Source organism: Macaca thibetana, chromosome 14 (genome assembly GCF_024542745.1).
Source record: "Macaca thibetana thibetana isolate TM-01 chromosome 14, ASM2454274v1, whole genome shotgun sequence".
NCBI classification, from domain to species: Eukaryota; Metazoa; Chordata; class Mammalia; order Primates; family Cercopithecidae; genus Macaca; species Macaca thibetana.
This window is the reverse complement of record NC_065591.1, coordinates 115,327,301-115,340,460: the sequence shown is the minus strand read 5'-3', so window position 1 is coordinate 115,340,460 and position 13,160 is coordinate 115,327,301. Positions and strand designations below refer to the sequence as shown.

Sequence of the window (13,160 nt, the reverse complement as noted above, 5' to 3'; positions counted from 1 at the left end):
AAGCAGGCCAAAAGACTATCTCTTCTTTTTTTCTATTACTTCTTTGTTTTTAAATCCATGTTTGGATCATGTGATTGTCAAGCCTAGAGATGAAACAAGGCTAAAGAAGAGAGATATATTGGGCGATTAAATCTGAATTCAATAAAAGTATTAACACAATGTGATAACTGGTTGAAACTAATACATTTTAACAACAATAAGTGCAAAGTTTCATAATAAAATTTCCAACATTGCCTGTACAAGACACAATGACTCTGCAACAAGTCAAGTGAAAAATACTCATGGATTTTAATTGAATTTAAGCTGATTATGACTAAGATGTGGCTGTAAATGTATTTGAATAGTTATATCCTTCAAAGCAAATGTAGCCATAATTCTCCTGGATTTATGCTGGTCAGACCACACAGGGACCATCAGTTCCTGTTCTGGACGTCACTTGGAGAATCATGCTGAGAAACTGAAAATCCTCCTGAAAAAGCAGCCAGGGTGGTAAAGGATTAGAAACTACTAGAAAATACATTGGAAGAAACTAAGGAAGAGTAGCCCCAAACAAAAATGTCTTAGGGTGGATGTGAGGAAGCATAGCTCTTTTAAAGAGAAAACAGCATTAGGGCCACTTAATGGAGTTTGGAGGGGGAGGAGGAGTGTACGGAATTCAACTGAATATGAAGAACTTCCTTAAGCATTAGAAGAAGTGAACTTGTGAGGTAGAAAGGTCTCATCACTAAAAAGATCAAGGCCGGGCGTGGTGGTTCATGCCTGTAATTCCAGCACTTTGGGAGGCGGAGGCGGGTGGATCACTTGAGGTTGTGAGTTTGAGACCAGCCTAACCAACATGGAGAAACTAAAATACAAAATTAGCCGGGCGTGGTGGCGTATGCCTGTAATCCCAGCTACTCGGGAGGCTGAGACAGGAGAATCACTTGAGCGGGGGGGATGGAGGTTGCTGTGAACCAAGATCGTGCCATTGCACTCCAGCCTGGGCAAGAAGAGCAAAACTGCGTCTCAAAAACATAAATAAAATAAAATAAAATAAAATAAATAAGATCAAGTCCATTCATCCGAAATGTTCCTGGGGGAAGTCACAAATTGGAAAAGAGGTTGAATTAGGTCAACTTTAACTTCGCATCCAAGTTTAACACAGTGTGTATGCTTCAAGGCCTAGTCCTCCAAACAGCACAGAGTTCACGGCCTGGTGGCTCCCTGCCCAGGAAGATCCGCCTGGGGACATTCTGTTGCTCTGTGAGATGTCAGGAGGGAGCATTTCTTGCTTCTGGTCCACTCACCGTCAGCTGTTGCTCTGCTGTTCCATTTTGGAACATCAGCGTTAAGCTTCCCCTTTTGGAAAGAGCAGAAGAGGAGAAAAGGAGGCTGAAGGAGGGATCTTGGATTACTCTTTTACTTCAGTTCCAGGCATTCCTAATCTGTTATGTCAATTTGAGTTTAGAGTTGAATGCAAAGTTTCAGGTTTCCCTTCCAGAGATGGGGCGGGGGCACTCGAACAGCTGCTAGGACTAGGGAGTGGCTAATAGTTGGAAGACACCAAACACAATCTATAAAGGAGTAATTAGAGGAAAAGGGAGAACTGCAAAGAACCTGGAGAAGGGAAGAGGAGTCCTCTTGGGTCCTCCTCCCCTTGCGCTGACATTTGGATCACCTCACTGAATGATGAGGTGAACACAGGAACAGGTGCGCCTCATCTCTACCCCATTTGCCCTAAACAGGGATTATCTTGCTGAGTTTGCTGTGTCCGGGGCCAATTAATCAAGGCTAGACAAAGGATAGACAGCGAGAACTGGAAGGGATGGGGTCTGGGAGGCGAAGCTAGGAACCGCGTACAGCGCGCCTTGCAGATGACATCATTGCCTGAAAGAGCTCTGGCCCTCCCCTTCCCGGAGCTACACCCGGCAAGTCCGTGTGGGAGCTGAGTGGGTTTGCCTGGAGGGCATGAGCCGAGGGCGGCGGTGCGCCCGAGCTCGGGGGAGGTGCGGCGGCGCGAGAGGGAGACCTGGAGAGACCAGCCAGCGCGCGAGCCGAGATCTCCGGGCTGGAAGTGTCTGCGCCGCTCCCGGCTCCGCCCCCGCTTGGCGCGGCGCTGGGCACTGGGAGGGGCACGCCCATTAGGGGGTGGGGAGTGTGCACTAGGGGGAGGGTCCGGGGCGGCGGTGGGGGCGGAGAGCCGCCTGCGCATGTCAGGGCTGACAGCACACACGGCCTGGGGGCCTGGAGAAGGGTTGCTGATCACCCGCCACCCGGGGTCGGGGCCCCGCACCATCCGGGGGCGAGCTCCCGGGAAGGGGCTTCCCCTCTACACCCACCCCCAACCTCTGACATCGCCGGCCGAACGGGAGCTGCCGCTTCCTTCCTGGCCCCGCTGCACCTCCCCGGGGAGCCGTGGGCGGGCGTGGACGGGACCGACGTGGAACGTGTTCTGTAGCCCAGACGGGCGGCCCCGGCGGCTTCGGTTGTGGGGACACGCCCAGCTGAAGAAGCGGTCAGGGTGGACGAAGCAGGAGCCGCGGGGCTCGGAGGATCCCAGTCCGAGTGCAGCAGATCCTGGGGAGGGGAGAGGTGAATCAACCTGGACCCTTCGACAGCCTGGCTGCTAGGCCAGCAGTGCGACTCCCTTCCGAGCTGAGCTTGCCCTGGACGCAAACGAGCGAGGCAGGGGCGCGAGTGGAAACTGGAGTTCCGGGGTGGGCGGGGAGGCGACTGTCCGTGGTGCTGAGCGCCGGCGAGAGCGGGCGCGGAGCGGCTGATTATCTCCCTCGAAGTGGGGAGGTTCAGTGGGGTCGCTTTGGGTCCAAAGCCCCCGCCCGGCTCCAAAAGCCCCCAGGGCCTCCCCAGGCACCGGTGCTCGGCCCTTCCTTCGGTCAGAAAGTCGCCCCCTGGGGGCAGTTCGTCCCAAAGGGTTTCCTCGAAAGAATCTGAGAGGGCGCAGTCCTTGACCGAGGGAATCTCTCTGTGTAGCCTCGGAAGCCGCCAGCCCCAGAAGATGCCTGCCTTCAACAGATTGTTTCCCCTGGTTTCTCTCGTGCTTATCTACTGGGGTAAGTACCAGCACCTCGCCATGCCGCATGCAGGTAACAGTAATAATGCTAACAATAATAACACATTGATGTCGTTGGTGACAGAAAAGAGCTCTGGCTGGCTTCCCTCTGCGCATATCTGCCAGACATGGAGATCGCAGGGGTTCCATGAGAGCTGGGATTTTGAGATTGGAAAGGCGCCTCCCCACCGCCCTTTCCCGGTATTCTCCAACCTCCTTTGGTGATTCTTCCGCCCTTCCTCCAGTTTCCTGATCATTCCAAAGTATTTTTTCCCTTTCCCTTTGCTGAAAGGAAATGCAGTCACGTTCACGAACAAAAACCTCCTGTGTGGTTACATTTTATATCTCATCAAGGAGTCCATACTCCTGGAAAGCTTACTGGGTTTTCAAATTCGTTTCTGTATATTAAAAAATAAACAAACATGAAAGCTGGATGCATGAATTTTGAGAGTGAAAATACTTTAGTTGCTCATCATCTTCTTAATTTTAACAAGGAATGGGAAGAAAACAGGCTTCAGCCATTTACTGCTATATAGTAAATAAATAGGCAACTGTGAAACGCATCTTTTTGTTTGTTTGTTTGTTTGTTTATTTGTTTGCATGAACCTGTGGAACTAAGATGCTTTGGTGTTTGGGGAGGAGAGCCAGGTTTTTGCCTTCAAAGGTGGATAGATTATTGCTTGTCAGCTGTGAGAGACTGAGGTGACCTTCCCTCTCCAAATAAGGGAATCTTACACTTGGAACAGTAAAGACTGAGGAGAGTGTCAGAAACGGTCTTGGAGTGCCTGAATGTGTGTAAAGGGAGTTGAGTCTAGATGATAATGTCTAATTGTGTGATTGAGACAATGTTTTACTGTATGTAAATATATTTCAGTGTCTGGATGTATGCATTAGCATGTGTTTGAGCATGTTAGTATAGACATCAGAATGCATGGGTGAGAGTATAGTAGTATGTGTATGGTGGGGGGTGGGGCGTCATAGTTCTGGGCATCTCTGCCTTGGTGTCTATGATTAGATCCTCAGATAAAATATAGGTTCTCTTCAGCAGATAGATTGCTTTACATGATCTTAGCTACCTTTCTCCGTGCTAAAATCAATACCCAGGGTAATTGGACACAATTGTACCCACCTGCCTCCCTGAAACGAGGCATGTGAGCTTATGTTCACGCCTGAACATGGTTGGCATGAAATTCATCCAGCCTATATGGTGGCAGACATGCTGATGGGCACTGCCTCTTTGCTTTAGTATTACTTTTTCAAGCCTCCAGGACTAACTCTAGCTGCCAGCATTATCTGGATTTTGCATGTGACCAGAGGCAGAGCCAAGCTTCCTGTCAAAATGCCTGATGAGACAGACTACTAGGAAGGTCGAGGAGGGAGGTAACATCAGCCCCAAGGGCAGACTCATCACCAGCCATCCCCAATAGAGTACCAGACCTGGAGACGGAGTAGCCATAATAGGTTGCCAATGATCTCACCTGCCTTGAAGATTAAGGCTGAAATTTTCTCAGAGGAGACTAAGGCTGGGGACAGGAGGCATAGAAGATGATAGCCTGGCCATATAAAAAGAATGTAGGTAGAGCTGAAGTTGTAGATAAGGGTTGGGGTGAGTCTCTGCAGAGACTTTCTTCCTAAACTCTAATCTAAGATTTTGAGATCCCTTTCTGAATTGCAGTGGAGGGAGAGAACATGCTATCATCCAAGAATCTTTTAACTAGAACTTGTGCAACCTGCATTGGAGTCTCAATTTTGCCACTAGCTTACGATGTAACAACCTTAGAGTGCTATCTGGTTCTTTCTGTGTAATGTTTGGAAGTTGGCACGGGTGATATCTAACATCCTTTTTAGCTCCACAGACGAATGGTAGAGAAATCTTTGAAGAATATTGCTAGAATTGACAGAGTGCCCATCCCCTCCCCAACCCCAAAAAAACTTTGGAAGAAGTGTACACAGTATGCCCATCTTTGCCCATTCTCAGTTTCTTTGCAACCTGAATGTTGTCTCACCAAACTGAAAGGCTGTGGAAGGGAACGAGCAGTGGTTCAGGATACCTGGTTGTTACATGTAAGAAAAACAGCCTCCCTTCGCCAGGCGCTGTGGCTCATGCCTGTAATCTCAACACTTTGGGAGGCTGCGGTGGGTGGATCACCTGAGGTCAGGAGTTCAAGACCAGCCTGGCCAACATGGCAAAACCCCATCTCTACTAAAAATACAAAAATCAGTCAGGCATGGTGGTGCATGCCTGTAATCCCAGCTACTGGGGGGCTGAGGCAGGAGGATTGCTTGAACCTGGGAAGCAGAGGTTGCAGTGAGCCAAGATAGTGCCATTGCACTCCAGCCTGGGCAACAGGGCGAGACTCCATCTCAAAAGAAAAAAAAGAAAAGGAAAAAAAGAAAGAAAAACAGCCTCCCTTCACAGACACAATTTCATTTGATTTGTATGTAATTCCAATATTGGATAATGCTGGGTTAGCTGCATTCCCCCTTCCAAAGTTGATTTTTTAATATGATATACAATATGAAGGGAAAGAGTCTTTCCATTTACCTTCTGCATGCATGGAAAAAAGTTTCCTTATTTCCTTTATTAAAGCATGTAATAATTTTTACTTTTTAAAGAGATTTTTTTAAAAAAATTAATACAGACAATGTGTCGCCATATTGCCCAGGCTGGTCTCTAACTCCTGGGCTCAAGTAATCCTCCTGCTTCAGCCTCCCATAGTTCTAGGATTATAGGCATGAGTCATCATGCCCAGCCTTTGAAAAAATAAATAAATAAAACCCTATACTTGCCTGTGCATCACAGTTTACAAAGTAATTTTCAATACATTGCTTGTTTCGGTCCTCATATCTCTCCCCAAGGTAGTCAGGGGAAAGAGTGTTCTTTCCAGTTTAGAGGTGAGAAAATGAGCTCAGGAAAGGGAAAGGACTTGCTAGAGAACCTTGTTTTCTGATTTCAGTCTTCCAGTGCTCCTTCCAGCACCTCTCATGGACACAATCGCCAGGAGGGCATCTGTCCTCCCATTTCTCTTCTGAGCTATCATCCCATCCCTCCCCTACACCATCGCCTGTCCTAGGGCCTCACCTACTAGCACCTAGTACCTTCTCTGCCCTTCCTCTCCAGGCCTGCCATTCTAGTTGCCCTGTGCATTAGGGAGTGTTTTCCTCTCATGCATCCTATTCAAGGCCCTAAGTGACCAGCTAAATTGGCAGACCAAGTCACGTCAGGGTGTCAGAATCTAAAAATAACTTCATTTATTACCCCTTTTTGGAAATTGTTTATATTCTAATCAAATTTTTCATTATCTCAGTGCAAAGGAAAGCATTTTAGAGCAATCTTAGAAGGAAAAATTTGGCAATGTCCAAAGAAGAGAAAGATTTGAGGGCCTCAGAGAAGTTGGTTCATAATACTTTATTATCCACCTATGATAGATGGATGCTACTCCTTAGTGAAATATGATCATTATTAATACATCACGGTTTTCTTTCTCATACATTTCTTCATTATTATTATGGAAATTGAAGAGAAGAGCAAAGGTCAAATGATTTGGTCAACATTATTCCAAGAGTTTGTTACTTTTAGTCAGCAATGTAGGTTGAGCTCCTGCCATATTTACAGCCTTCTTTGAATACCTAAAGGGCTTCATAGAAAGAAAGACAGTGGTGGGCCGGGCACGGTGGCTCACATCTGTAATCCCAGCACTTTGGGAGGCCAAGGTGGGTGGATCACCTGAGGTCAGAAGTTTGAGACTAGCCTGGCAAACATAGCGAAACCCCGTCTTTACTAAGAATAGAAAAATTAGCCAGGCGTGATGGTGGGCGCCCGTAATCCCAGGTACTCAGGAGGCTGAGGCAGGAGAATTGTTTGAACCCAGGAGACGGAGGTTGTGGTAAGCCGAGATCGTGCCATTGCATTCCAGCCTGGGCAACAAGAGCAAAACTCCATCAAAAGAAAGAAGGAAAGAAGGAAGGAAGGAAGGAGAAAGAAAAAGAAAGAAAAGAAAGAAAGAAAGAGAGAAAGAGAGAAAGGAAGGAAGGAAGGAAGGAAGGAGAAAGAAAGAAGAGAGAAAGAAAGAAAGAGAGAGAGAGAAAGAGACAAAGAGAAAGAAAAGAAAAAGAAAAGAAGAGAAAGAGAAAGGCAGTGGTGTGCTGAAGACTCAAGGGATGGAGAAACAGATGTTACCTCTTGAAGCAAGGAGCAGCAAGTCATACTGCACAAGGCAAGCAAACAGAGGTGGGGAGACTTTGTGGCCATTTTTCAATGTACTCTCCAGGATCACATGAGCAGAGTTCTCATGCCCTGAAACTGGATTTTGACTAGAAGGGAAGCAGTGGGACTTGCTCTGTGATGATACCTTGGATTATTGTTACCTTAGGGGCAACCCAGAAAGGAGAGGGGCTACCCCACTTGCTGCCATATCCCAATTGCCATCCTGACTGCCTTCCCTCCATTAACTATAAATGAACTAACTGTGCTTCTATCTCTGCCATCCCATCTACTTGTTCCCTAGAGCACATCACCTCTCACCTAATCAAAGATGTTAATCCAGCAAATCATTTTCTTTCATTTCTTTCATTTCATTTCTTTCAAACACCACCAGCTCTACTGTCATCTTCACCCAAACAAAATCGTCTTCCAATCCGATCCCTGTACCAGGCCTCTTAACTGTTTTGATTCCACCCTTGTGTCTTTCACTTCATCAGTTTATTCCCAATGCAGCATCAGATCACATGATCTTGCACAAATTAGATCCCATCATTCTTCCTCTCAGAACCTTCTGCTGCTCCTATGTTACTCTAAGCAAATGCCAAGGTTGTCACATGACCAATAAGACCTGCCGCGATCTGGCCCTGCCCATCCCTCCCACTACTTCATCCCCTTCTATTCTCACTTTGTTTGCCGTAATTTCCACATTGGGCTGTTTGCTGTCTGTTGAGCACGACAAACACACTCCTTTGGGCCCCTTAAGCCCTCGAGTAGCAATTTCCTGTGTTTGACATGCCTTCACACAGATGTGTATAGCTTATACCCTCATTTCTTTTCTTCAGTGCCTGCTCAATGATACCTTCTCAGAAAGGCCATCCTCCAATGATCCTGTGAACACGCTCTCTCCTGTACTGTTTTGTTTTTTCTCACAGAACTTTTTACCATTTAATGTTACTGTTTTCCCTCTACCTCCACTGGAATGTAGGCTCCATAAAACAGGGATTCTTCTATTTTGTTTTCTGGTGTATTCGTCGTGCCTAGAATAATGCCTGGCACCCAGAAGGTACTCAGTATATTTGTGAAATAAACAAAGGATAGAATAACATGAATAATGACATTTGTACAAAGCGTGTTCATGTAAATTAAGCCATAGAACTCTCATGACAAACCTACTAGAGAGATGTAATTTTCAGAATTATGTTGATAAATAAACTGAGTCTCAGAGAGATCACATAGTACATCAAACCCAGCTCTTCAGTTGTCAAATTCTATCTTCACCTTGCCTCTATAATTGTAACTGTGCATTCCTTGAGACTTCTTACTCCACTTCTGAGTTTGTCAACATGAAATGAATGAATTTATCTTTGCCAGCTCTCATTAAATATGAATGTGCCTCAAGTTTCCATGCTACATGGAGTTCCTGCTACATACCCTCTACCCCTCTGCCCACTCACAAACTTTTGCACAAACCACATTTCCTTTTTGTTCAATCAGATCTATAATCAATACTTCAAACTCATCACATGCCGAAGATGTTTCTGATCAGTTCTCCCTAGATGTGGGCCCCCTCTCCATTAAAGTGGCTCACCATCTGCAGAAGCACTAGGCCCTCTAGAAGACTGTCAGATAAGACTTGCCCAGCTTGCTAGAGAGTTGAAAACCCAATTAAATTTATTTTACCTGGATTTTTAAAACTTTAAGTTAATTATGGTGCCACTCGTTTTTAAACTCTATATTTTAAAATGAAATACACTGCCTTCTAAGTCAATCAAACACAGTTTTTGGACTCAAAATTCATTTATGTCAGTGTCATGTTAAGCTCTAAATAAAACCGTCCCCTGCTTTTAGGAAAGAGCGCTCTGCCAGGAGATGAACAGGCTGACCATTAACAGTGGACTAGTTTTTAAATGTCAGTGTGTAATATTTCTCTTTTTCTGGGGGTTCTGTTTTTATTATTAATTCACGAAAAAATAGCATCAGAAGGGATCTTCAAAGTCTAATTCTAATTCTAATGTAAGAATCCGTGGTGGCCAACTTTTTTTTTTTTTTTTTTTAAGAGATAGGGTCTTACTCTGTCAGCCAGCATGGAGTGCAGTGGTGCCATCATAGCTCATTGCAACCTCAAACTCCTGGGCTCAAGCAATCTTCTTACCTCCTGAGTGGCTGGGACTACAGTTGTGTGCTTTCATGTTTGCCTAATTTTTATTTTATTTTATTTTTGTAGACTCAGGGGTCTCACTATGTTGCCCAGGCTGGTCTCGGACCCCTGACATCAAGCAGTCCTCCCACCTTAGCCTCCTAAAGTGCTGGGATTACAGGTGTGAGACACAACACCTGGCCTCCTCTTACTTTCAAATATCCCAAACAATGCTGTGTACACTCTCTTACCATTCAGTTATTTGCATTTGTGAACAGCTCTAAAACCAGCAAATTCTTTTTTTATTGCATTAAACTTACTTTTTTCTTATAACTTTTAGGGTTGCGCAGAATCATATTTCTCTTCCACCTGCCAACCTTCAAATATTTGAAGACAGATATGTTCTGTGTCCAAGCTAAGCAACTCAGGTCCTCCCATTTGTTCCTCACCAGACTTCATCTCCAGACCCTTCACCATCTCCTTCACCTCTGGGCATGCACTCTTTGAACAACTTCCTTTTTTAAAATATGACATCCTGAACTGATCGTAATAGTCCAGATTTGTTCCAAAAGCAGTGCCAAGAAGCTACGCCTCCTTCCTCCTGCACACTGTACATCTGTTAATGCAGCCCACATTTGCACATGTTTTGCTGGCAGCCTTGTCCCACTCAAGTTATTCTGAATTATCAAGCTGATATACTTGCCTCCTTTTAAAAAGCAGACTTCAAGTTTCGAGAGGGCAGAAACACCAAGTCTAGACCTCTGTGTGGCATGCAAGGTGTCCCACAGTCTGGCCCCCTCCAGACTTTAACTTGCCTCACTATACTCCTCTGCATAGACCATTGCTCCAGCCTAGTGGTCCACTCGCCATTTTCTTCACTGCTGCTCCAACCTCCACCATGTGTCAAAATTACCTACAGTTTTCATGCAACACAGATATAATTACATCTCTCCATGGCTTTAAAACATTTGATACCTCACACTGGAAGGGACACACAGCGGTCTTCACAGCGTGGGTCCTGTCTACGTTTCTAGCCTCATGTTTCACCATCCTTCTCTTCCTTTCTCCCCAGGCCAGCTGGGAGTAACTAACTGCCTGTCTTCTGTGAGCAGAACATAGCATGAGTGTGTTACTTGCTGTGGTCAGGTTTAATCCCTGGTTAGGAATTGTGTTCCCTATTAGGTTATAAACGCACGTAGGGCATAGTTAGTGTTTTATTCATCTTCGCATCTCTAGTCTAGCATCAGACCTGGCAGAGAGTGGATTTTAATGAATGGTAGGGGAATGAAGGGGGATGGATGGTCGCTGGGTAGGCGCATGCCCGGTCTCCCACTTGGGCTGTAAGACTTAGAGGGCAGGGCTCAAGTGTAATTTACTGTGCTGCATCTCCACTGCCTCCGGGGGAAGGATTTCAGTCAATGTCTACATTGGAGGTCTAGGTCTCCAATGTGTACCTGTTCTGAGCCTGTACACTCAGGGAGCGCAGGTGAGGGTGTAAACACGTGCACGTGACTTTTTTCAAGTTCGCCTCATGACTCTTCGTTCTCTGTCTCTCCTCCCTCCCTCCTTCTTCTCCAATGCCTCTCTCCTGTGCCCCTCCCCCCCACCTGCTGTTCCTTCCCTGTCACCCGTCCTCTCTGCAGCCAGTGTCTGCTTCCCCGTGTGTGTGGAAGTGCCCTCGGAGACGGAGGCTGTGCAGGGCAACCCCATGAAGCTGCGCTGCATCTCCTGCATGAAGAGAGAGGAGGTGGAGGCCACCACGGTGGTGGAATGGTTCTACAGGCCCGAGGGCGGTAAAGATTTCCTTGTATGTTAGACTGCTGACTCTGGCCTTTCTTCTGCTGGCCTCTGCCGTTCCCAGCCTGGCTCCTGACAGTCTGGGGGATGCCGAGCTAGCAAACACTGGCTCTTTCTCTTTCAAACACTGACAGCTCCTCAGCAGATAACTGACAGCCTTAGTGAAGCCCCAGCTTGTTTGAAAGAAAGGGCACTGGGCCAGCTGCAAGCACCCTTGATTATAGGCTGGAGGAAGCAGAGGAAAGAGATAAGCCATAAAGCCTACTATGTGATAGGCACCCTGACAGGCGTTTTGCAGGTGTTTTCATCTAATCTTCTGTGCCATCCTATTATATGTATTAAGTTAACAAATACATTGGAATAACACAAAGCATCATTATGTGAAATAACAAAGGTTAGCTCCTTTAACTCCTACAGTCCTAGTGAAATAGGAGTGACAGGGATGACCAACAGTGATCCAAGGGTGATATTCACCCAGGACACCCAGTACAGCCACATCAGCGAATAAATTATTTTAGACAGTTCTCTCATGGATACTTGCTGTGCCAAGTCTCCTAAGTGGCTGAACCCCCAGACATATCCGTGATTTGGAAACTGAGAGATTCGCTCCTGGCAGAGCAGGGAGTCTTCCAGATTCTGCTCCTGCACCATAGCCAATGTCAGTTCTGGTTGGTTGGTGCCAGTGGCAAAGTGGTTGTCATATATATATACACACACACACACACGCGCACACACACACACGTATATATGTATGTATGTATATATTCTCTCTCTCTCTCTTTCTCTCTCTCTCTCTTTCTCTCAAAGGAGTCTCCCTTTGTCACCCAGCTGGAGTGCAGTGGCATGATCTCACTCACTGCAATCTCCACCTCCCAGGTTCAAGCGATTCTCCCACCTCAGCCTCCCCAGTAGCTGGGACTACAGGCATGCACCACCATGCCCAGCTAATTTTTGTATTTTTAGTACAGAAAGAGTTTTGCCATGTTAGCCAGGCTGGTCACTCCTGGCCTCAGGTGATCCACCCACCTCGGCCTCCCAAAGTGCTGGGATTCCAGGCGTGGGCCACCGCACCTGGTCGGGTGTCATATATTTTGAATACCACCTTGGAGATGACCATTATTTACTCCTTCACTGACTCTGGAGCCAGGTCGCCTGGGTTTGATTCTTGACTTCACACTTATTAACTCTGTGTCTTTGGACATGTTGGTCAACCTTTCTGTGCCTCAGTTTCCTCATTTTTAAAGTGGGGATATAAAGCATAGCCAAATTATAGGGCTGTTACCAGGACTCATGAGCTATAATTTTTAATGCATTAAAAATAGTTTCTGGAATATAGTAAGCACTATGTTAAGTGTTTGCTAGAGAAAAGATAGACACAGAAATGAGGAAACTGAGGTTCAAAGAAGTTAATAACTGAAACAGCTTAGACTTGAGCCAGGTGGTCTAACAGCAGATACAAGGCCCTTTTTATGGCACTGCTTTGCCTTCCTGGGAGCAAGTTTCTCCTTCACAAAGATTTGTAACGGAGACAACAGAAGGGTGAAACTGGGTTTAGCTTGCTCTTCTTTCTCACTATCCTAAAGCCGAACTCATTTCTGACTCTAGCTTCTATGTGCCATTCTGATGTAAATTTGCTACAGTCAGGTGCCAAGACTGGGACCAGCGGAGACTTCCCAGAGCCTGGCTCAGGTTTGACAGTGACACGTCAATGAAGCTGCAACTGAGGCTAGCCCCCAGCTGCAGGAGGCTGGATGGCTTGGCCAGACGCAAAGGCCCCCAGGGACTTCAGGCCTGGTCATGTACCACTGATAGCTGCCACTGATAGATGCTTCCAGGTCTGCCCAAAGTGAGGTGGATCAGAAGGAGAAGAAGAAAATGAAAAATAAAACGACGACAGCCAAAACAGCCATGCAAGTCCAGAGCAAGGCTGTCTCATAGAAATGTGTGTGATTGTGGCAACCTTCTCTGTCTGT

The 13,160-nt window shown here is 46.4% G+C and overlaps 1 protein-coding gene across 2 annotated transcripts in view; it reads left to right on the top strand.

The window, feature by feature from the left end:
• The first annotated feature begins 2,195 nt into the window (after nucleotides 1–2,195).
• SCN3B (sodium voltage-gated channel beta subunit 3) overlaps nucleotides 2,196–13,160 on the top strand; it is a 28,341-nt gene continuing 17,376 nt past the window's right edge. The window contains exons 1-3 of one of the 2 annotated variants that reach the window (XM_050755646.1): nucleotides 2,196–2,571; nucleotides 2,971–3,050; nucleotides 11,034–11,197. In XM_050755646.1, coding sequence (XP_050611603.1) covers nucleotides 2,996–3,050; nucleotides 11,034–11,197 — 219 coding nt within the window. In that variant the 5' untranslated portion in view covers nucleotides 2,196–2,571; nucleotides 2,971–2,995. Of the gene's footprint in view, nucleotides 3,051–11,033; nucleotides 11,198–13,160 lie in introns of both variants that reach the window. The other variant, XM_050755645.1, reaches the window with a different exon arrangement.